Raw genomic sequence first — 24,466 nt, 5'->3', positions numbered from 1 at the left:
AACGTAATAAACAAGCACCCGGGAGAGGGCCAAAGCCCACCCGCACAGCCTACAATGGAGTTCTGGTTGTTTCTGAATTCTCAACTGCGTGTTCCAGGCTAGCATTTTTCCATGACTGCTTCTCTCATAAATGGATGACTCATTTTCAGGCTCTCTGGATGTAGTCTTCTAAGTGCTCATCACAGGAGCTTTTTTTAAAGACTGACGGTGAATGATTTCAAATTTGTTTCAGTTTGTTTGTTACAGTTGTAAAAATGTCCTTTTATTCTGAAGTACTATGAAACAGCAGCAATAAAGGGCAGCAATATGATACAAAAGGATCTAGCACAGTGGTTCTTGGGGGTTATTTGGCCCCCTTGGAACATTCGGCAATGTCTGGAAACATGTTTGGCTGTCTGGACTCTGGGAAGGGTGCTACTGGCATCTAGTGGGTAGAGGTCATATGTCTAATCAACATCCTACCATACACAGGAAAGATACCCACGGTAAACAAGCATCTGGCCCCAAATTTCCATAGTGCACAGGCTGAGAAGCCTTGGCCCGAATTACATAGCATCGCTTCCAAATGGTGGTGTCAGGAGATAGTAACAATCATTTATGAGCTTTATTTACCATCAAAGGCATGCACTATATATTCTTATGTATATTATGCATTATTATGTGTAATATTCTGTCTATAATGTAAATAAACAATCACGGAAGTTAGTTAAAACTAATATTAAGAAACACAAAAACCACAAACCAATTTAAAAGAGACAAGTTAAGTAAAAAGTCTCTATATAATACAATCTATATTAACTGGAGAGCATTACCAAAAGCATTAGAGAGGTTTTCTTTCCACCAGAAATATATGTCTCCATATTTAGAAAAAAGAAGCAAAAAACAAACTCAAAAATCAACAATCTAATATCTGTGATTTATTCAGAAAGGTCATTCTTTTGAGCTGAATTGCATCTTTCCAAATAGACTTGATTTTCCCATGAACTAAAATTGATTGAAATAATTTTGGTTTTGGTCTCTCCCACATTGTTTTCTTATGTCCTTGAGACTAGTCTCTAATTGCAGCATCTCTTTAACCTCAACCAACTGTAAACTTTCCAAGGCCACAGGAGCCAGCAAAGAGTGATACACAACTGCTCAAAATATGGCCTGCAGACCTAGGTAGTTGATTCTTCTTAAATATGCAGGTTTCTGGGCTCTAAGGCAGATTTACAAAACCAGGATGATAAGAAACAGGGCCCAAGCACCTTCAACAAAAACCAGCATTGCTAGATGATTCTTATCTTTGCACAATGAAGGCTGAGACCCACTGGTATGATGGCGAGGACTTGGGTTTAAACAAGTATGGGCTCTTCGGAAAGATTCAGAATCTCTCTGAGCCCCAGTTTCCTCACAGTAAGATGGGAGCAAAGAACAAGACAACTTTCAGGTTAGTCGTCATCACGTGAGACAATGCCAGTGAATTTCTGGTAGGGTGCTTATTAGCTCCCAGCAAGCCCTGAGTACATGGTTATTTCAGTTATAATTAACATTAATGATCATGACTGTAAATTTGCACCCCTTTTTAAATGTGGCAGTTTTAGTGGCACGAAAAACTCTTCAGAATTGTGTGTTGAATTAGTCATCATGAAATGAGTCCACTATGGGTAAGATGTCTTTTCTAGGTATTTACAAGCCAGCTGCTAAATTGTGGTTCCATATGGGTGAGAAGCAGAAGAACAGACCAGATCAGTAACTTGCGGCCTGAAAAATGGCATACCATTGAGATCAACCATGCCAGGGGCCGTCTTACTTCGAACTGTTTTCCACTGTGGCCAGCTGTCATGTCCAGATAATTAGTACAGCCAAGGTGCCCAGATAATCACAGTGTGTTGCCAAAGCATGGCATAAGTTTCAAGACCAGGCTCACAACCAACATTTCTGAAAGGCTGCCGAGTTCTTTATAACTCCAAAATAAACACATCACCAATGACAAGGAACTCCCCTCTTCACGAGCTTCCGGGCAAACCCGAGGGTATTTGTGTAGCTGTCACACCCCTGTTTGGACTCTTAAAAGAGGTTATTCCTTCATGAACTCAACAGAATGACATTTGCTAATTCTTCCTTTCTTCATTTTTCTACCACTCCTTCTCAACCGATCTTTAAGAACATTGAACGTATCTATATCCTGCATAACTTTTATGTTTTAGTTATCTATTCTGGTCATGGTTTTTTTTAAGCAGAACTTTTAGAAAACTCTGAACAGTTGGTAGGTACGACAGTCCATTTTTACCTTTCGCCTTAGTACATTAACTGTTTATTGCCCTCACAGAGCTCCCAGGCTGGTGGGGGAAAGTGATGAGAAAGAAACCTAACGGATGTGCAAATTACATAGTAAGTACAAGGTGAAAAGCCCCAGAGAGAATAGAGGAGATATAGTAGGGGGAGGGGAGTCAAGAGTGCTGTGGGAGGGGGGCTTCCAGGGTACCCTTACTGAGAACATGATATTTGAGCCAACTCTCATGGAGGTGAGGGAACAAGCCAGGCAGATTTCAAGAGATGAGCATCCCAGGAAGAGATGAATTATCTCCCCCCCTCCCCCGGCCGCAGCTTGGGGGTAGTGGCTAAAAGGAAGGGTTGGCAAGCTAGGCTGCCTACGTTTGAGTCCAAGTTCTGCCACTTTCTGGCCGCGCGGCTTTTAGCAAGCTATCTTCCCTCTCCCTGTGTTTTGCTTCCCTAATCTACGAAATGGGGATGATGACAAGCAGAGGTCTGGCAAACGACCACCTGTGAGCCAAAGCCTGCCTACTGATTGGTTCTTTGTATAAAGTTTTATTACAACACGACCACATTCATTTAGGTATTGACTGCAGAGTTGAGTTTGGCAGAGACATTTCTGGCCTGCAAGGCTGAAAATATTTACTATCTTGCCTTTTACAGAGAAAGTTCGATGATTCTTAGACTAGACTAAAAGTAAAGGCATGCCTATGGTTAGGATTTGCCTTGTGTGATCAACATTTTGGTCCTCTCCTAGGATTTTGTTTCTCTGGGCAATATCCCAAAGAGCCGGTAAAGAAATCACACAAATAGCAAGAACTGGGATACTGGAAAGTATGTAAAAGCTTGGGTAAAATAAAAGTAATTATGTGCAAATGGCCTGTTCACCTGGATTACTGATAAATCAGAGAAATAAAAATGAACATTGTCAAACCCAATGCTGTGCTATCACCATTAAAAAAAAAAGTCATTCACATTTTATTTCCAGTGGAAAGAACCTTTCCATTGGTTTGCACAGAGGGGACATAACCACAACGTGGAAGTCCCTAAAGGCAAAAGCATCAGAACAAAAGTCCAGTTTCATTTCTGTGTATCTGAAGCTGAACTGTGGACTCATGTACCAGCCACCAATTTAATTCTGAGTGTTAATCTTCACTTGGAATTTGGATGGAGAGGTAAACAGCCTGCATAGATCCCAGGGGTGTGGAAAACAAAAACACTTGCAAGATTATAAATTTCTTAATGACAGACAAGCTAATGGTTTTGCTTGTCTTTCTATAATTAAATTTAGTTCACTGAAATTATAACAAAAGACTTCCAAAGATGGATTAGACCTTGGAGAGACTCTTAACATTTATAGATGGCCCGCGCTCTGCTAGTTACTTTTCTAAGCCCTTTATTTATATTAACTCACTTAATTCTTATAAGAATTCTAAGAAATGTGTTGCCATTATTATCCCCCTATTTCAGATAAGGAAACCTAGACACAGGTCTTAAGTAACTTGTTAAGATCACACACCTAGTAAGTGGCAGAGCTGGTATTTGCAGGCAGCAGAATCTAGACCCATAACAATTATTTTTATCTCATCACTTCTCATGATTGATCAATACAAACTGCTACCTTAACAAAGGACAGAGTAAGGTCTAAAGAAGTTAGGTGACTCCTGCAGTAGCAGAGAGGGATCTGGGCCATAAGGGTCACATTCTGCCTCTTTCCATCACTGAGTCCTTTCATTATGAGACAGACCCTTAACATTAGGTAAGCCAGACAAGGTTTAAAAATTCAGAGGTCTAAGGTTTTCCTCATTTGTAAAACAGAGCACACTAGATTTATTATTAGCCTTACCTGATATCTGAGTTGTTCTCCAAAGCCGATATTTATCATAGCCACAGCAACTAAAATGTTGCACTGAGTTCAATAATTCCAGCGGGGAAGATAAGCCAATTTATCCTTTCCCACCTCAAACAGCTGGTGCTGAATCTTGTGCAAAAATCAGCCCAATTACGCTGTCCATTTCAGCATGACACGCTCCTTCCCGCTCCAGTTCGCTCATTTCAGGCTGTTCCAACATTATCGATCAATCTAAAAAGAACGTTCTCATAAATCTCCCTTGGCACAGACTGTGCTTAGCTGTCACACGTCTCTGATGCTGATCAATCTACATTTCTTCAAAATCACAAGATACCATTTCATCACAATAATCTTCTTGAAAAGAAGTATAAGTATAGATATTTACATTGCTCACCCATGAATTGTATTTGGTCACGTCTTTGCTGTCCTTTCTAATTTAACTGAACTAGACTTGGAGTAGGAACTTCAGTCTGTTTTAAAAAATTTGTTTGGTGAAAAATGCATCCTGAAATGGCAGATTACATCAAGTGTCTGAGAAATGGCCCAGCTGGCATAGCTGTGACTCCCACAATACCTTTTGTTGCCAGAGACTTCCTCTACCATGAATCCAGGGACCCAAAATCTGTAGTCTTTTCATCAGACCATTGAGAAGTTCTTGTCCCTTCAGAATGGAGGCAGGCTGTGTCACTGAGTGAGTGTGCAAGTGTGTGTGTGTGTGTGTGTGTGTGTGTGTGTGTGTGTAGAAAGAGAGAGTGCTGTGTGGGATAAAAGGAATGCAGAGAAATCGAAACTGGATCTCCTGCTTTTTATTTGAGTAAGATGATTTGTAAGAGATATTCTGGAGTTAAGAAAGGATTCCTCTAAAAATAACGTCCCCCTTGCCACAGGGATCTGCAAATGGTAATTGGATTGTAACTGTGCAAACTGTCCTTATTAGGAATCAACCCAAGAATGTTGGGAGCCTCGGGTAAAACCCCTGAGCAGGACAGAGCACACAGGGAGATTTCTCTGTTCAGAACAAATTCTTTATTCTTAAGTTATAGTTTAAAGCCACTGATTTCATTTTTCTAACACTAGTAAAACACATTAAAAAAAAAAAAACGTTTCATTATCTTTCATACTGAAGCACAACACATGCTCTGAATTTTACGCTCTTTGCGGAACAATAGTCCTTGAGAAGCTGTTCATTTCCTGAACACAGGGTGTGGAGGTCAGAGTACATGTAACCACGTGGGCATGTTTAAGAGTGCGCAGGTGGGGGCGGGAGTGACGCTTGGTGGTGGCAGGGAGAGATCCACGAAAAGCAGAGAGAAAAGGAAAGATTAAAAACATATCCCGACCACCAATGACCTTGCTCTGTATATATTCCACAGGGCACTGAACCAAAAGCAACTCAAAAGACATCTTTGTTTCCCAGTCAATATGAAGTTACCGTTCTCTCGTGGTCTCAAGTGGATTCCAACGAAAGAATCACTGTGGTTATAACTGACAAACTGAGAAACAATTTCATGGAAGATCTTACTGACTCAAAGTTTAGAGACTGTGTGTTTTTTTACTAGGATTTCATAAGGTTAATCATCGCATGATGTAAGCCACACACAGCTTCTGTTGCTGCTGGTACTTCAATATTTAGCCAGGGAAAAAAATTTAAACACAATAAAATATATCAGATGGTTTTCTTTACTAGAATAACTGAACTTAAAGAGAAATTCAGAGTAAAAAGCTACTGTTACTGTATATACCTCTACCTCCACTACCCTGGAAATCTGGATGTTGAAAACAGCCATGATTCCAGCAGACAGTGAATACGGTTTGTGTAATCTGGATACTCATTAATGGAATATACTCTCATTTAAAGTGATTGAATATAATATTTCAGATGAAACTGATAAGTATGCCATTAACTAGTTGTTACGCAAATGATATTTAGTGTATGAATAGATGAAATCAACATTTAGTTTTCATTGAATGCTTATTAAGTGTCAGACATTGTTCTGAGTACGTTATTGGCATTGATTTATTTAACCACTGAAAGAATGATAAAAAGGTACATCACACTGTTATCCCCTTATTATAGATGGGGAAACAGAAGCTCAGAGAGGTTGAGTAACTTGCACCAAGATTCACACCTTGCAACCAACAGCCATGACGCTTACAAATTAACTGGAAGACAAAGGCGCCGCCCTAAATCAACACTAGTTGGAGCTGTGTCATTAGTGTCCAAGGAGAAATAGTCACAGTGATTCAATAACAATGATAACCTAAGACTGGAGAGGCCTGTCAAATCAATAATTGATGGGGACATACATCATCAGGTCAATTAATGTTTCCTAAGAAAGTGACGGTTTCTTTTTATTTACACTCAGTATTATTTTGTGTTAGTTTCAGGCGTACAACATAGTGATCAGACAATCATATACTTTACAAAGTGTTTCCCCTGATATTTCCAGTGCCCACCTGGCACCACAGATTATAATAATAATATTGACTATATCCCCTATACTGTACTTAACATGCCCGTGACTATTTTGTAACTACCTATTTGTACTTCTTAATCCAGAAGGTAACTATTTCTTTAAGTGAATAATCTCAAATAATCTCAAGAGACAATATCTTATGAATCTCCTAGTCAATTTTAAGAGTGGAACCAAGTCAGGCCTTGTGAGAAAATGCAGAAATAATAAAGACATTGTGTACCTTTGGGATTCTTTGGAAAAATGCATTCAAGCCAGAAGAACAAAGGGTGAAGACAAGGAATCTTCTTTAAAATTCAAGAATCAACTCTTTAAGTAGAACCATTAAGAGGCCAAAAAGTCACCCAAACAGCCTTAGAAATAAATATTAGGAAGCAATGAAAAGGTCCAGTCTGTAGAAGAATTTTGCTACCCAGAAAAAGTGCCAAAAACACAACAGCCACCTTTTACCCATTTACCTCTTCATGAGCCCAGGATACCAAGCAACAATTTACAGCCTCGGAATCTATGGCATTAATCACTCACTGTACTTTTTTCTTGATTCCTATTGTGGATTATTTCTGTTTATATCATTGAAGCACAGCTGTCCCACCAATCATGACAATATGAGTGAGGAACCAACTTGTACGGTGAGATTTTAGGATGTACATGATAAAGCAGCTAACCTCACCTTCCGGAACTTCTTTTGTATACACAGACAACAGATCTGAGCAGTCTGAACCTAGAGTCCTAGCCCCTGGGAACTCTCCTGTACTTCTCCCACCGGACTACATACAGTTCATTCCTTCACTTTCTACGTTTTCACATGGAAAGGGAACATGTTAGCCGTTCACTGGATGGTGAAATAAAAACTACTTTTTATAAATCATTTTTGCAGAACACGTAGAAAGTCTTTTATGAACAAGAAGATAAATTCATGTTTAATGACTTTTTCAGGTTGTCCTATTTAGAAACAGGTGGTTCTTTTGTGTTTCAGAATTATTATTTAATCTGATAAAGTGGCACAGTGAAATTTCACTTAGGTCACATTCACTACTGATACACGTTTTGTCAGTCCAATTAACTTCTTTTGACCGGTCCCATAGAATTGGCACTTACGGCCTTAATATTTTTTCTGACTGTACATAAAAAATACAAATTGTAAAGGACATTTTAGTCCTTCTGCTACCTTAAAGAGCACAAAGGGACTTTCAGCAGCAATGAAACAAGCAGCGCTCTGGGATATATATATATATATTTTTTAGAGTCCCTCAATTTTCCAAGAAATCTGGATCCCAAGAGAATCAGGTCTAATACTATACTTGGAGAAATAACTTCAGGGGTGGAGTGAGAAATTCGCATTTCATTTTATATGTTGGGGATGGTGGGCCTAGAAACGACCATTCCCTTGTGGTTCTCATACAGATGCACAGAAATGACGTCACTGGTTCTAATATCCTGCAGGGGGTGGCATTTCTTTTGTTGTCTGCTCCTTCTCACATCCTGAGGGAAGCTGGAGTGCTGCAGGTCTCATCTAACAAGGACACTCAGATAGGAGGACACTCATTATGGGGAAGATGTCATGTGGACTCTCTGCAGAGCAAGCCATTTATACAGACATGGGCAGTCAATGCTCACTAAACAAGATTATCTAAAAGATACAGCAGGCACGGTGAAGGAATGTGACTCCAAACTGGAGAACTCAATCCCGAATCAGATCTTTACAAATCAGCAGGAAATAAAGCAAGCATGAAGGATAAATGACTATGACATTTAGGAGATACAAAACTCTGTACTGAAAACTAATAGACAAAACAAAGTCAGCAACATCAACCAAAACAAAAAAAAAAAAGAAACACCAAAGTGAATTTCATTTTCTCGTTTCAATACATTGGACGACATTTGGCTTCACCAACTGCACTGAACACTTGGCCAAGATTTCCTCTCAAAGAGGTTCTTCTCTATAGGAAAGATGAACAACTCCCTAAAACTTGCATCAAATGTGAGCTGTTGACATCAGCCTCTCAATTTCAGTTTAAGAGCATTTATTAAACTCTTTCAACAGGTAGTTCAAAATCAGCATGAATTGTTGTAAGACTTCACCCGAAGTGGGAAAGGCAATCTGTACTTACACATTTCCAATCAAAGGCTGGCAGCGAACTCTTCTAAACTTTTACTTAAAGAGGAAAGGAGCAAGCAATATTTTAAATAAAAATATATGCATTCACATTACTTGGACTGCCGAAAAAGTCTAGCTTTAACAATATTCTTGGAATATTTGCTTCAAAAGCAAAATTAGTTCAGATGCAAGTGGTGAACAATTTTAGAACAAACTGTAAGGACCAACAGTTTGTAGACCTGGGTGTACATTAGAATAACTTGGTGCATAGCTCATTTTTTTAAAAAAAGGAATGCATCACTGAAACTTTCAAGAATACTCACGCCCACCCACCTCTAGATCAGAGAGATCCAACAGACTTTTCTGTGATGATGGAAATTTTTGTTACCTGTACTTTCTGATGTGGTGGCCACTAGTCAGTCATGGCTAATGGGCATTTGAGATGTGGCTAGTGGAACAAAATCACTGAATTTTTAGTTTGATTTGCTCTCCATTGATTTAAATATAAATAGCCACAATGTAAATAGGACTGCTAATGTAAACAGAACAGAACAGGTATAGATCAGATTAGTTAGACCCTTGGGTTGGGGCTCAGGCACTGGTAGATTTGCAAAGCTCTCTGGGGGATTCTAATGTGCAGTCCAGGATGAGGACCACTGTAATATTCTGGGATTAAGGAAAGCATCAGGGCTGGCAAATTCCTTCCACTTTTCCCATAAGGCATTACTTCTCTCGAAATGCCGGAAGTCATTTGCCATGCACCTCTGCCTCCCCCCACCACCTGCAACCCTCCCTTCTCATCACCACTCCACACTCCCACGTGATAGGTGTCCTACCTATATATTCCGCCAGTCACTGACCCTGCCAGACTTCTCCGATACCAAGGGCCGATTCTTATCCTCTTCCCTTCTCTTTCACTGGTACCAGAAATTAAGCCTAATAATGCTACCAAGATTAAGACTCAAACGTCCAAACTTGTGCATCGATAACTTGAAACTGTTTTTCACTTTCACAGGCTTGCTTCAGATGTCACTTTCTACAATCTGCCCTAGACATGAAGGGGGCATTTGTAGTGGTACCACAGCTAAGCAGCTCCAGCTGTTGGGACACTGTGACAAGCAGGTGCAACGTCACAGCACAGTGCTTGCAGGGAGGGCTCTGTGGGCTGACCCTTACCGCCTGGCTCTGAATTCCAGCTTAACCCACAACTAGCCATGTGAGGATCTAACCATTCTAAGCCCCAGTCACCTGCTCTGGAAAGTGGAGGTAAAAATAATGCTGGGGGAGAGTGGATTGACGCATGTAATATACACAAGAAATGGGCCATGTGCCTCACACACTCTCCTAGACGCATATTTTTTTATTGTTGCTGTATTACAAGTGTCCCATTTTTCCCCCCATTGCTCTCCTCTGCCCCGTCCACCACCCCTCTCCCACACAGACCCAGACTTTTATTCCCCTCACCACCCCCCACATAATTTTGTGGAGAGTAAAGCAAATAAGCAGGGCAAACTTTCAGGAGGAAATTATGGAATTCATAAAAGTGTGTTCCAAGCAAATGATTACCTCACACGGCACTACAAACCATAGGAGAATGGTTATAAGGAAAAATAAATGATATGTTAATGTGATTTTTAAAAAATATTGAACTCATTTATTTTTAAGAGTATACTTTCTTATTGACTACCATACCAGCAGTTAATATTAATGAAACAAGGAAGTGTACCCTAATAAACATAGATAAACATCACTTAATTCATAAAAATGGTAAGACTCAAAATTCAAGGGTTTACTGATATCAACATAAAAAGCATACTGCCCTGCCTGGTGTGGCTCAGTGGACTGAGCGCCGGCCTGCGAACCAAAGGGTCTCCAGTTCGGTTCCCAGTCAAGGCACGTGGGTGGGTTGCAGGCCAGGTCCCCACTTGGGGGCGCACAAGAGGCAACCACACATGAGTGTTTGTCTCCCTGTCTTCCCCTCGCTCTAAAAATAAATACATTAAAAAAATTTTTTTAAAGAGCATACTGTACAATTTTCAGGCACATAATCACTTTGTCGACCTTTTGGTAATCTCAACTGCCGTAGCCTGACAATGTGCTCCAGTGTTGTTTCCACTCACAGGCACTGCTGATTTATGTTCATATTTTCTACATTGAGTTTCACTGCCTTCTTCCTTGTTAAATATCCATCTATGGGTATGACATTTTTTAATGTAAGAAAATGTAACATTACAATTCATTAGCACCATGAGAGTTTGTAGTCAACACAACTATTAATGGTAAGGATTGTTCATCAGTGACTCACAGCACAGATAAGATAAGCCGGGAGCTCGGCTCCATCCCTAGAGGATTTCAATATGTGAGGAATAGCTAACATTTCTTGGGGATGTAAATATGTACCCATTATTATTCCTAGCCATGATTATGCACTCCCCACTTTAATCATTAAATAATTCTATAAAGTAAGGTATATTATTATGAACCCATTTCATACATGAAGAAATCAAGTGCCAGAAGGTTTCTTGGTCCAAGAAAACAGACTGCAAGTGACAGACTTGGGATTCAAACTCATGGGCCTTAACGCCAGAGTTTGGGGTCAACCACCAGCTTATGCTACCTCCCTGTGAGTAAGATACCTTTCTCTCAAGGCATGACGTTCTCTCAATGTATGGCAGGGTATGAGTCAGGATGGCACCAGCAGGCTGACTGTAACTGTGAGTGTCTCTATGCTCACCTCAAGCCATCTCTCATTTAGTTTTCTTACAAAGTAAAAAATTTGAAGCTTATAAATGATGTTTGATCAGTAATAAATTACATCTAACACCTCGCTTAAGGCATGACTTGACCTTGAGGTGACGACTGCTGATCTGGAGCAAGGGCAGACAAATTACAGTCCTAGCCATATTCAGCCCCCTGCCTGGTTTTGTAAACTGGAGCCCAGTCTGGCCCACTCTAGGGCTGTGTCCTGGGACAACGGCAGAGTCGCATGGTGGCAGTAGAGTTGTATGACACCCAATGCCTCTAATGTTTACCATCTGGCCCTTCTTCAAAAAACTTTGCTGACCCTATTCTGGACCCACCGAAAAGAAATCACCAGATTTCACATCACAGGAAATGACAGTTTCATGGAGTATTTCACAATTTCAAGCAGCAAAGGAAGCTCATTCTTTTAATAATTCTCATTACAACATGTATGTATGTATGAATGAGCAGATGAGTCTGTAGAGATCACGCAATATTTTATTTTACCTTTATGTTTCTTTTAAGGTCCCAAATGGCCTAGACACTTGCGATGTGTAGGAAATCACTTGTGATGTCTCACTGAGGAAGAGCAGAGGGGGGTTGGGACTGCTTAAATGTCCATTATCTTCCCAGAAAAGTCTAACTTCATATGATACCTCCCTCCGATAGCATCACACTCACCTCCTCCCCCCCTCGCAGTTCAGCTATTTTCCTGGATCCTATTTCAACACTGGAATTATATTTGAGTCCCTGTATCTGCGCCTCTTCTCCCTGTCTAGACTGTACCTTCCAGAAAAACAGAGCACTTAGAAGAAACAGCGCTCGCATATTTGTTGGTTGAAAGAGCTTTGGGGGAAGGACACTGCATCTACACAGAAAACCATTCACATCTATTAGCATGGAAACAAGACCAGCGAGGAATATTTATATTTAGGACATTTGTTCTAAAGGAACTCAAATCACTTCCAGTAAAAATGAAAGAAAAAAAAATCTCGCTTCCCGGCTTTTACTATTAAGTGTCAAAACATGTAAAAGGGGCAACCGAACAGACAGAAACAAATCTGCAGAATGACACAAAATTCCAGGTATGACATCAAAGCAAACCATCTGCACTTACTGGCATAGATTTGATTTTTTTTTTTAGTTGCCATTTTTCAGAGTCTTTTTTTTTTTTTTCCCAGAAATGTTTTCTCTTAAATATGTTACTTTTAAAATGATAAGTTAAAAAAAAAAGTGTTTCAGAGACTGGACTAAATACTTTTGCTTTGATATAAAGCAAACAATGCTCCCTCTGAGCAATGACCCATACAGACACTGAAGTTTTCAAAAGAAATTATAGTAAAATATTACAGGGGCTTGGAGAGTTATAACAAATGAGTGAATTTTTAATAGGTTTTATTTTTTCGAGCAGCTTCAATTTCACAGCAAACTTGAGTGGAAGGTACAAAAATTTCCCATAAAGATCCCAGGTCCCCACTGGAGTGGTGCGTCTGTTACAACGGATGAACCTACATTGATTGACAGCTGCCTCACAGCCACCCTAAGGCCATACTTTACACTAGGGTTCACATTTGGTTTCTTATGTTCTGCTGGGCCGGACAAATGTATAAGAATAAGTATTCTCAAATACAGTATCATATAAAATAGTTTCACTGCCCTCAAAAAATCCTCTGTGTGCCACATCTTCATTGCTCCTTCCCTACAACCTCTGCAACTGCTGATCTTTTTTTGTCTCCATAGTTTTGCCTGTTCCAGAATGTCACAGAGTTGGAACCCTACGGGAAGTATGTGGCCTTTTCAGACTGGCTTCTTTCACTTAGCAGGATGCATTTCAGTTTCCTCCCTGTCTTTTCACAGCTTGCTAGCTCCTATCTTTTTAGCACGAAATAATATTCCCATTGTCTGGATGGAGTGCAGTTAACTTATCCATTCGCTTGCCGAAGGATGTTCTTGGTTGCTTTCAAGTTTGGGCAATTATGAATAAACATCCACATGAAGGTTGTTGTGTGGATGTACATTTTCAACTCCTCTGGGTAAATACCAAGAAGTGTGTTTGCTGGATCTTATTGTAAGAGTATCTATGGTTTTGTACGAACTGCCAAACGGGTTTTACCGTTCTGTATTCTCCCCAGCAGTGAATGAGAGCTCCTCTCGCTCCAGATCATCACCAGCACCTGGGGTTGCCAAGGGTTTGAATTTGGGGTGTTATAGTACGGATGTAGTGGGAGTTCACTGTTGTTGTAGCTTGCATCCTCCTGACCACATATGAGGTGGAACATCTTTTAATATGCTTATGTGCCATCTGTATATCTTTTTTGCTGAGATGTCTGTTAAGGTATTTGGCCCATATTTTATCAAGTTATTTGCTTTCTTATTGTTGAGTTTTAACAGTTCCTTGTGTATTTTGGAAAACAGGCCTTTCTTAAATGTGTCTTTTTGCAAATATTTTCTTCCAGTCTGTGACTTGTCTTCTCATTCACTTGACATGGTCTTCCACTGAGCAGAAGTTTTTAATTTTAATGAAGTCCAGCTTATCGACCATTTTTTCATGGATCATGCCTTTGGTGTTATGCCTAGAAAGTTATCACCGCATCCAAGGTCACTTGGGTTTTCTGCTGTGTTATCTTTTAGGAGTGTTATAGTTTTGCATGTTACATTTAGGTGTGTGATCCATTTTGAGTTAATCTTTATGAAAGATATAACTTTTTTTTTTTCTGTATGTGGATGCCCAGTTGTTCCAGCGCCATCTGTTAAGGCTGTCTTTGCTCCAAGGTACCGCCTTTGCTTCTTTCGTAAAGATCACGGACTAAATTTATTCGGGTCTGTTTTGGGGCTCTCTGTTCTATTCCATTGATCTATTTGTCTATTCTCTGGCTAATACCATACCATCTTGATGACTGACATTTATTATTTTTTTCCTTTTTAATGAATTTACTGGGGTGCCACTGGTTAATAAAATTATATAAGTTTCAAGGGTAGAATTCTATAATACATCCTCTGTATATTATATTGTGTGTTCACCACCTCAAGTCAACTTTCCTTCCATCACCATTTATCCCCCCTTAACCCTCTCCTACGTCCCTGCTCCCCCTTTTCTCTATGATAACCAGCATACTGTTATCTGCATCCATGAGAGGTTTGTTTTCTTAATTCCTTCACCTTTTCCACCCAGCCTCGCAACGCATCAACCTCCACCAACAACTCAGTCTGTTCTCTGTCTGTGAGTCTGTTTCTATTCTGTTAGTTTGTTTATTAGATCCCACACATGAGTAAAATCACACAGTACTTGCCTTTCTCTGACTGGCTTATTTCACTTAGCATAATGTGCTCCAGGTCCATCCATGCTGTTGCAAAGGGTAAGATTTCTCTTTTCTTTATGGCCGAGTAGTACTTCATTGTGTAAATGTGCCGCAACTTTTTTATCCGCTCATCTACTGATGGGCACTTGGGTGGTTTCCAGATCACGGCGACTGTAAATAACAGTGCAATGGACATAAGGGTGGATATATTCTTTCAAGTTACTGTTTTGGGCTTCTTCAGATACATTCCTGGAAGTGGAAGCAGTGGATTATAAGGCAGTTTCATTTTTAATTTTTTGAGTGAACTCCACACTGCTTTCCTGTACAGTGGCTGCCCCAGTCTGCATTCCCACCAGCGGTGCACCAGGGTTCCCTTTTCTCCACACCCTCGCCAGCACGTGTTGTTTGTTGCTTTGTTAACGATGGCCGTTCTGACTGGTGTGAGGGGATATCTCAGTGTGGCTTTAATTTGCATCTCTGTGATGATTGGTGAATTTGACCATTGATGATTGCCATTTTATACTAAGTCTTGAAGCTGGGTAGTGTCAGTACTCCAACTGTTCTTCTCCTTCAATATTGTGTTGACTATTTTGGGTCTTATGCCTCTTCATATAAACTTCAGAACCAGTTTGCCAATACCCACAAAATTACTTGCTGGTATTTTGATAGGGACTGCCTTGAATCAGTAGATCGAGTGAGAAGTACTGACATTTTGACAATACTGTCCTTTTACTCATGGACATGGAATATGTCTCCATTTATTTAGTTTTTTGTTTTTATTCCTCAGACTTTTGTAGTTTTCCTCACATAGCTTTTGTATATTATTTGTTAGATTTATCCGAAAGTATTCCATTTGGTGGGGGGAATTACTAATATAAATGATACTGTGGTTTTAAGTTCAAATTCTGCTTGTTCATTGCTGGCACATAGAAAAGCCATTGACTTTTGTATATTAAGCTTGTATCCTACGACCTTGCTATAATTGCTTATTATTAGCTCCGGGAGGTTTGTTGTTGTTGTTGCTATTGGTGATTATTATTTCTGATCTCCTACAGAGACAATCACACCATCTATAAGCCTGGTAGAACTACAGAAGGTAAAATTCACAGAAGTGTGGGGGTCTCCCGATAACCGGGACTCCCTAGAGCTTTGAATTCTCAGAGTTGTCCACACTGAGCCTCCAGCAACTCATCAAGCACAGTTCAACTTTCCCTACCCAGGCACGGGTTCCCCTGGAGATGGCTGCTCCAATAAGCTATGATTCTCTGTCAGTTTCTCTAATTTCTGGAGGGAGCACTTTTCCCTGTGACCTCACTTCACCTGTGGATTTAAGAAGAGTTGTTGATTCTCCAGTTTGTTCAGATTTGTGCTTGTTAGACGGAATGGCAACTTCCAAGTTTCTTACATGCCACAGTACCCAAACTTCTGATATAACATGTTTTGGAGATAAAATTTACATGCCCTAAAATTTACCGTCATCTCACTCTTTTTTCAGTATATTCACAGATATACGCAACCATTGCCATCATCTAAATCCAGAATATTTTCATCACCCCTAAAAGAAATTCCACCCATTAGCAATCCCTCTTCATTACACTCCCACCTCAGGCCCTGACCACCACTGATCTATGTCTCCATGGATTTGCTTATTTTTGACTTTTAATATAAGTGGAATTATACAATATGTGGTCTTTTGTTTCTGGTTTCTTTCTCTTTGCATGTTTTCAGGGTTCACCATATCGTAGCATGCATTAGTACTTCATTCCTTTTTATGGCCAAATAATAATCATTGTATGGATATGCCAAGTTTTGTTGAACCATTCATCAGTTGGTGAACATTTGGGTTGTCTCTACTTTACTTTATGGCCATTAGAAATAAAGCTGTCATAGATATTCAGGTACAAGTGTAAATGTGAACATATGCTTTTAATTCTCTTAGGCATATGCCTATGAGTGAAGTTGCTGGATCACATTATAACTCTATAAATACCCAAACAAAAACAACAACAAAAACTGAAAGAACCTGAGTCCAAACATAAAAGTTTTTTTGCTAGTGAAAAACTGTTTTCCATGCCATTCATCCCATGTGAGATAAAAATATCAATAACTATGAGTAAGCCTATATAATGTTTTCACTTCATATAGACTGACTATTGGAGCTTTTACCAAGCAGTAAGAAAGAACACAATCCACCAGCTTCTTTTCACAACCTGATGATCATGAGTAGCTTGAAAAATTTAAAGGTTTTCAGTGTTCACTTTTTTAGAACTTGAGCCAGGTAATGACTATATCAAAAAGCACAAATAAACTCTTTTAATCCCTTTGTATTTATGTATTAATTCTGAAGAATAATTGTTGATATCCATCCTGACAATTTTACACGTTAAAATAAAGTACAGGTTAGAGCCTAGCTTCTTTGAAGGAGATATTCTTGTCTGTATCAGGAGAGAAGCTAAAAATAAAATGCCACACAGAACAGTTCAGTAGTCTTGTTTTAATTCTTATTGCATTCTTTGATTTTATTGCTCTGTTGCCAAGGTTGCAAGATAATCGTTCAATACTGTCGGAGTTGATCAAAAGCAAATAAGAAAGAAAATCACATGAGCTCCCTTCTGGCTCCACAGAACACTACCTCACATCCTCCGGTGTTGACAAATGGAGAAACCACTGGGACGGATAGTGCAGTTGGCAGAATAATAGCCTCTCAAAGATGTTCACACTCCAATACCTGGAACCTGAAAATATTTTGTCTTACATGGCAAAAGGGGCCTTGCTTGTGTAATTAATTGTTTCAAGATGGGAAGAGTTGCCTGCATTATGTAGGTGAATCCAATGTAAACACATGGGCCTTTAAAATAGTAGAATATTTTCCATCACAGTTCAGATAGGGAGTTGTGGCCATAGAAAGGTGGTCAGAGGTGCAACATTTATGGCTTTGCAGATGGAGATAGAGTGCCATGACCCAGGAATGTGGGTGGTTTCTAAAATCTAGAAAAGGCAAAAAAAAAAAAAAAAAAAAAAAAAAGGATTCTCCCCAAGAGCCTCCAGAAGAAATATAGTCCTGTTGACACCCAGAATTTAGTCCACTGAGGCCTGTGTCAGGTTTCTAACCTACACAGCTGTAAGATACTACGTGTATATTGTTTTAAGCCATACAAAATGAGTAGAGAAGGAATCAAGAAATTTATATACGTACAAGGAACTCATAAATTATTTAATGCAGGATCTCCTAAACTTACACAATCAAATAAGTTGGAGAAAGTTGTTCATGTTAGCTCCATCTTATAGTGTCGTAATAAACAACAGCTAAGGCAAAATTGAGAAGCCTTGCAGAAGGAAAATTATAACTCAGAGTATCTCCTAAAAACACTTGCCACAATCTCACCTCTTTTTCTTTTTTTCTTTCCAGAACATCTTTTCACATCTGTCAGGTTCCTCAGGGCATAGTTGGGAAATGCTGACTTAATTCCACCTGCTGAGTTGAGAAGCTGCGACCCCCCAAAATGTGACTTACCAAGATGGCACTTCAGTCACAGAAAGATACTACCCTGGCCTCACACTCCTCGTCTGGAATGTTGTCCAGGATGCCCCCTCTGTCCTACTGACAAGAGGACACTGTTTTCCGGCATCTGAGTCTATCTAAGTCAGACCTCTGGTGGGAGAAAAGGACATCGAGGGAGAATCATCCCCATGAAACTCGCAACCGATAAAATCCTCTACCCAATCATGCCAAAAAGTATATAGCTGCTTTAGCACTAAACATATTTGACTATTTAAAGTAAAAGTGTCCAAGAAACCATTGACCATTTACTAACTTCACATTACCAAGAGGAATGCAATGAAATATTTCCTCGTGGTGACTCAGTATTTACTAAAAACTCTTAATTCTGCAACCAATGTGCAGTTTCCACCAATTCTGGTTTCCATAAATGCTCATTTGGGAAGGAAGTAAGGAACAACCAAATGTCACTGTTTTCCTTTGTGGCACTTAAATAATGCCTTCTCCACATTTCCTACTTACTATTCCAAGCGCTGTGAACCCACTATACTTTGATAATTTTCAGATACACATTATGTAGATCTTTTTCCAGAAAGTGAATATTTTCCCACAACCTCAGCTTTAATAGTAATAATAATCATAATCAATAACAATGACTAATAAAGCTAACAACTTCTTATGCTTATTGTGTACCAAAGACTACTATCTATTCCACATGTGGAATCTCATTTGACCTTTACAAGAATCAATTAAAAGTATTACTATTCAAATCTGTATTTTACAGATTAACCAACTAAAGTGCAGTGAGTTTAGGTACTTCGGCCAAGATCACACAATAAGGAGCGGTGCAGCTAGAATCTGAACATAATTTGATTTAGAGCTAGGGTTCTTTGTAAGCAGTAGCCTACTGATCAGCAATTGGGAGTGATTCTACCTCCCAGGAGACACTTGGCATATTGGTGGGTAGAGACCAGGGATGCTGCTACACATCCTACAGTGCACAGCACATCCCACCCCACCCCCGCCCCCGCAAGCACGGAGAATGATCCTACCTTCAATTTCAAGAGCTCCAAGGTTAGGAAACACTGCCCTAGCCTTATGCTCCCAATGACAGAGCATGTTCAATGGGTCACTTGTTGGTAAGGTATATGACTCTCAATCTCAGATTTGAAAACCCTATCTCCGACCTGGGAAATGAGGTTATCTCAGCCTAGGGTGAAGGGCACTTAGAGCCATGGAGTCCATTTGGTTCATCTTCTCACGGCATCAATTTAGTCAGTTTCCACTGGCCATTTTGCACTACGCCCTGGTATCCTGGGACACGAGATCATTTTAATTCTTGTCCTTCAGTGTACATATGAAAGAGGAACTAGGCCACTAGGGGGTGTGTGAAAAGGGCCAGAAAGAAGATTCTGGTTTTCATTGGCTTTGTCTGTACTAAGGAAGACACAAGAGCAGCATCTGTGTCCCAGATAATGGCAACAGCAAAGGGCTGCTTGGCGTGCAGACCCAGCTTAAAAGTCAGAAAGTTTCCAGAGAGCAGTTCTGCCCTCTCCCCTCATAACGTAATTGTGAATACCACCTGACCCAGCAATTCTACTTCTAAACATGGATTTTATAGAAAAAGTACAAAGGGGGCAAAATACATTGACAAAGATATTCGCTTCAACACCATCTCTGATAGCAAAAAATAGATAAAAATGTCAACAATAAAAACAATAGAAACACATGCAATATGGTCACCAAACACATGCGTTCTAGAGTGATCACAGCGGCATTATTTACAACACACAAAAACTGTTCACTACGCAAATGCCTATCAAAGTGGAATGGACAAACTCTACTATGGCCACATAATGGAATACTACGGAGCAATGAGAATGAACAAACGCCAACCACCTGTAACAATATGGAAGGCTCCCTCAGACATCATGTTAAGCAAAAGAAGTTCTAACACATAAGAGAACCTACTTTATGAAGCCATTAATGCAAAATGCACAAACAGGCAAAACCAATCTGTGCTATGAAAATACAGATTAAGAGTTACTCATGGGAAAAGTGACTGGAAAGAAGCCCCAGAGGCCTCTGGGTTTTGGTCATGTTGTTTCCTCACAATATCTATTGTTTGAAATGGGATTCTTATGGACTTTGACATTCTGCCTAATGCAATTCTATGTTCTTTGAATTTATTTACAAACACTCATTATGCTTGTACTCAGGAAAAAAGACATACAGAAAATTAAGCCGGACAAAATGTGCCTTCAGTTTGACACTGTTATTATTTCACATTTCAGGAAGATGAGGGTTTTTGAAGGATGAAGGAAATGATAATGACATAAACACAGCGCCTTGCCCGCAGGGCTGCTAATTGATCCCAGTGATGGAGCTCACTTTGGTTTGTTGCTGGCAATCCTAACAATGGATTCAAATTAGCACTCGTTTGCTGGGCTGCTCCGCATTCAGATCTAGTCATGGTACGGCCACCGCGAACAGGATTCTTCGCCACACAAGGAATGTGTCTACAGAACAGCAAAACAACTGGATTTGTCTGATTAAATGAATGAAACCATATATTCAGAGGAAGGAAAAATCAAGACAGCTACACCCAGAATAACCCACTCGGATGGGTGGTGCGTGAAACGCCCCCATTCATTGAATCAGTATTTGAGCAGCCCCATGCAGACTGTGTGAAATAGTTCGAAATGAAATACTTGTGGATAAACCACGAAAAACACTTTTGTTGCTCATTATCAGCACAGGTTTTGAGTGCCCACTGTGGGTCCGCCATCCTGCTGAAAGTCTGTGTGTCTGATACTACTATTTTATAATCAATTGCAAATGTCATTGCGATTAGTGTTTTAATTTGACCTATGACACTAAATGGAAATTCACTTTAAAAACAAAATAAAACACTGACTTGGGTAGAGTTGATAAACTGCAACTTATTATACACAGTAAAGTTCTTAAGAGACAAATGTAACAATTAATGCATAAAATAAAATATAAATTGTGTCCCATGAATCTTAACCCTGGCTGCCCATTACTGTATTCAACTGAAACAGAATTTCTGAAGGGCACGTGGCCATCGATATTTTTCAAAGCTCTCCAGATGATTAACAAACACAATAAGAGTTGAAGCCATCACTGAGACCAATTAAATCAGACGCTGGGTGGAGTGGGACCCAGACATAAGCAGTACTTAAAAGCTACACAAGTGCTTCTAAAGTGTAGTTTGCATGCAGACCATTTAGAAGATCAAACTCCTTCTAAATTTATATTATTAAAAAAGTCAGAGGTGGCGTTTCAAAAATCATCTTGTAGAGAGACCCAATGTAACTTGGACTCAGCTTGTGTAGTTCCACTAGAAAGCAATCACAAGGTGATATTCCACCATGTCGTGACATAGAGACACAGTGGCCTGCAACCCACTCCTTTATATGGGTTACCAGGGAGGATGAAGGCCTCCTCCACTCATGCGTTTCTGAATAGAAAAGAGGTCACGTTTCAAAACTGACTTTCTGAACTTCATGTATCTCTAAATCCTATATGCTTCCTCTCTTCCTTCCATTCCTTAGACTAAGTTAGATTAGTGGGATATGATTAAACTTTGCTCACTTGATTTTGTTAGCTATGGTATAAATTAAATCTCATGGTTCTTTTTGCTGCGTAAGGGGGGTGTTTATAGTCTGCAGAACAATTTTAAAGCTGAGTTAAACAAAAACTCTTTGGGAACCATTAATACACTTTTACGGTTGTGGCGCAGAACATTCTAAGTCCCAATGTATATACTTTCTCAATTATTGGCACCATGGTTCCAAGCCTTTATAATAAAAGTAAAGACTACTAGCACATACCATTTTATTTTCAAACAACAATTTCAATCTTTTTCTTAAAGTTGTTTTAATCCTCACCCAAGGACATGCCACTGATTTTAGAGACAGGGAAAGGGATGGAGAGAGAGGGAAATATCAATGTGAGAGAGAAACATTGATCGGTTTCTTCCCGTGTGTGCCCTGACTGGAGACCAAACCCTCAACCTAGGCATGTGCCTTGACAGGGAATCGAACCCACAACCTTTCTGTTTACAGGATGATGCTCCAACCAACTGAGCCACACTGGCAAAGGCTCAATCTTTCTTAATGACCTGAAAAGTTGTTTCTACCACCAGATATTTTATGATCAATAGTTACATCTACATCTTCTTTCCTCTATTCATCTCTTCATTATTTTTGTTAAAGAAATCATAGATTTTAGAATTCAGGAATCAATGGTTGGACCTTCAAGGACCCTGAAACAGTGGTCTTTCCTCAACTGCATGCTGGTTCCAGGTACCCACCCACTGCCTATACCTCTTTACCCAGCTCAATTCTTAGGTAACTATAGATCAGTAGCTCTCAACTGTGACCAATTTTGCCCCCACTCCTTGTTCCCAGGAAACATGTGGGTATGTGTGGAGGTGCTGCTGGTATCTAGAGGGGAGAGACCAGGGATGCTGCTGAGCATCCTACAGTGCTCAGGACAGCCCCTCCACAGAGAATTACCTGGCCCAAAGTGCCAAGAGTGCTAACATTAACAAACCCTGCCGTAGAGGCTCTCAGAGATCCACTTTCCAACCACATTTCCATCACTCCCCTAAAAGCCCAAGCCTATTAGCAGTCACTCCCTACTCCTCTCTCCCCTTACCCATGGTAACCAGGAATCTACTTTCTGTCCCTGGATTTGACTATTTTGGGAACTTCCTAGATATGAAATCATTCAATATACTGTCTTTAGTCTCTGGCTTCTTTCACGGAACATAATGTTTTCAAGGCTCATCCATGTTGTAGCATTTATCAGAACTTCATTCCTTTTTAACGGCTGAATAATGTTCCATTGGATGACTATCAGGCCATATATTTATGTTTCTTGTGCCTTGGATATTACAGATACTCAATAAATATTTTATCCTAATGATTAAGAATTCTAGAGATGTACATAATGCTATTGAGAATAGGCACAGCACATGACTGTAACTCTCCTAAGAGCATAATAATGATGAAGATGATGTACTACTAGGTAAGATTTTCAATACTGGCGAGTTTATGATTCTAAAGCTATGTTAGCACTATACTAGGGGAAATGTCATCTATAATTAGAACAAGCATACATTCACCACACAGAATTCTGTGACAGGCTACTGCATCTGTTTAATTTCATTTGAAGTAAAAATTCCCGATAATAAAACGTATGTGAGTAGAATTAAATGAACTTCTGGCCTTCTTCTTGATTTATTTCACTTCTCACAATGATATCAGCTTCAGATCTAGTAAATACTCTAAGCAGACCTTCTGCTCGTGATGTGGCACTTTCATTAGAGGTTTGGACATCATTTTAACAGTAATCACAGAATTTTATAGAACTTAGGGATGAAATAAGGAAGATACTAACTGAAAAGCTGCTCAGGGCTCCGTTCACATTCAGGGGCCATTAGCTAACGCAATCACTGGAATGGATACAACCACAGCCAGAACTGGTGACATCACTGGTCTTTAGGTTCCACCACATACTTCTTGTTCCCTGTAGAATTAGCAGGTCATATGAAAACATTGTTCTGACAGTTTATATTTATGTCCGAGTGGCCATTTCTGCAGGAGACGAAGATGAAAGGCATGCTACTCAAGTGTAACGATGTAGGCACTGTCTGCCCAAGGACGATAGAAAAACCTTGCACATCAAATATGTGATGATAGTTTCCAACCTTTTAGATGCCAAACTATTTCCTTCGTTCCTTTCAACTGGCATGTTTTCTCCTTGAGCAATTACAAAAATTGCCATTCTTCATATTGGAAATCATGTTCAAGAAGAGTCAGATGTAGACTGAGTGGCATTACTAGCTTCCCCTTATGGATATTTCTCCATTTCTCACGTAGTGAGGTAAGTGTACAAAAGAATGAAGAACAATGGCTAAGGTCTGGCATCATGAGTCAGTGGCCCAGCCATGATTGGGACCCAGGCTGTCCTGCCAAAGACAAGTTCTCTCCACCATAACATTGCTTTGGTTTGGAAACTACCCATCTCTGTGTGTGTATGTTGAACCCCAGTAAGAAAGTGCAACTTACTTTTGGTATATTTTGCCTAATAAGCAGGAATAAAAAAGCTTCTTTTTACATTACTGTGTTACCTCCATGAACACAGATGCAACATTTTCACTTGCCACAGCTACCAGTTAACTATAACCAAACAACACACTATCCACGTGCATATAAT

General features: G+C 39.8%; 1 protein-coding gene across 2 annotated transcripts in view; it reads right to left on the bottom strand.

Moving 5' to 3' along the window:
* ARHGAP6 (Rho GTPase activating protein 6) overlaps positions 1 to 24,466 on the bottom strand; it is a 222,823-nt gene that overhangs the window by 77,811 nt on the left and 120,546 nt on the right. Inside the window, exon 1 of one of the 2 annotated variants that reach the window (XM_090263916.1) lies at positions 4,103 to 4,410. The exons of the other annotated variant lie outside the window; for it this stretch is intronic. Within the exon in view, the coding sequence (XP_090120042.1) occupies positions 4,103 to 4,141 (39 nt within the window). The 5' untranslated portion in view covers positions 4,142 to 4,410. Of the gene's footprint in view, positions 1 to 4,102; positions 4,411 to 24,466 lie in introns of those variants that run through there. 2 annotated transcript variants of the gene reach the window in all.

Source organism: Furipterus horrens, unplaced genomic scaffold, assembly GCF_987537825.1.
Source record: "Furipterus horrens unplaced genomic scaffold, mFurHor1.1.pri manual_scaffold_17, whole genome shotgun sequence".
NCBI classification, from domain to species: domain Eukaryota; kingdom Metazoa; phylum Chordata; class Mammalia; order Chiroptera; family Furipteridae; genus Furipterus; species Furipterus horrens.
Note: the sequence above shows the minus strand (reverse complement) of the source record. Positions and strands in the feature narration are given on the sequence as shown.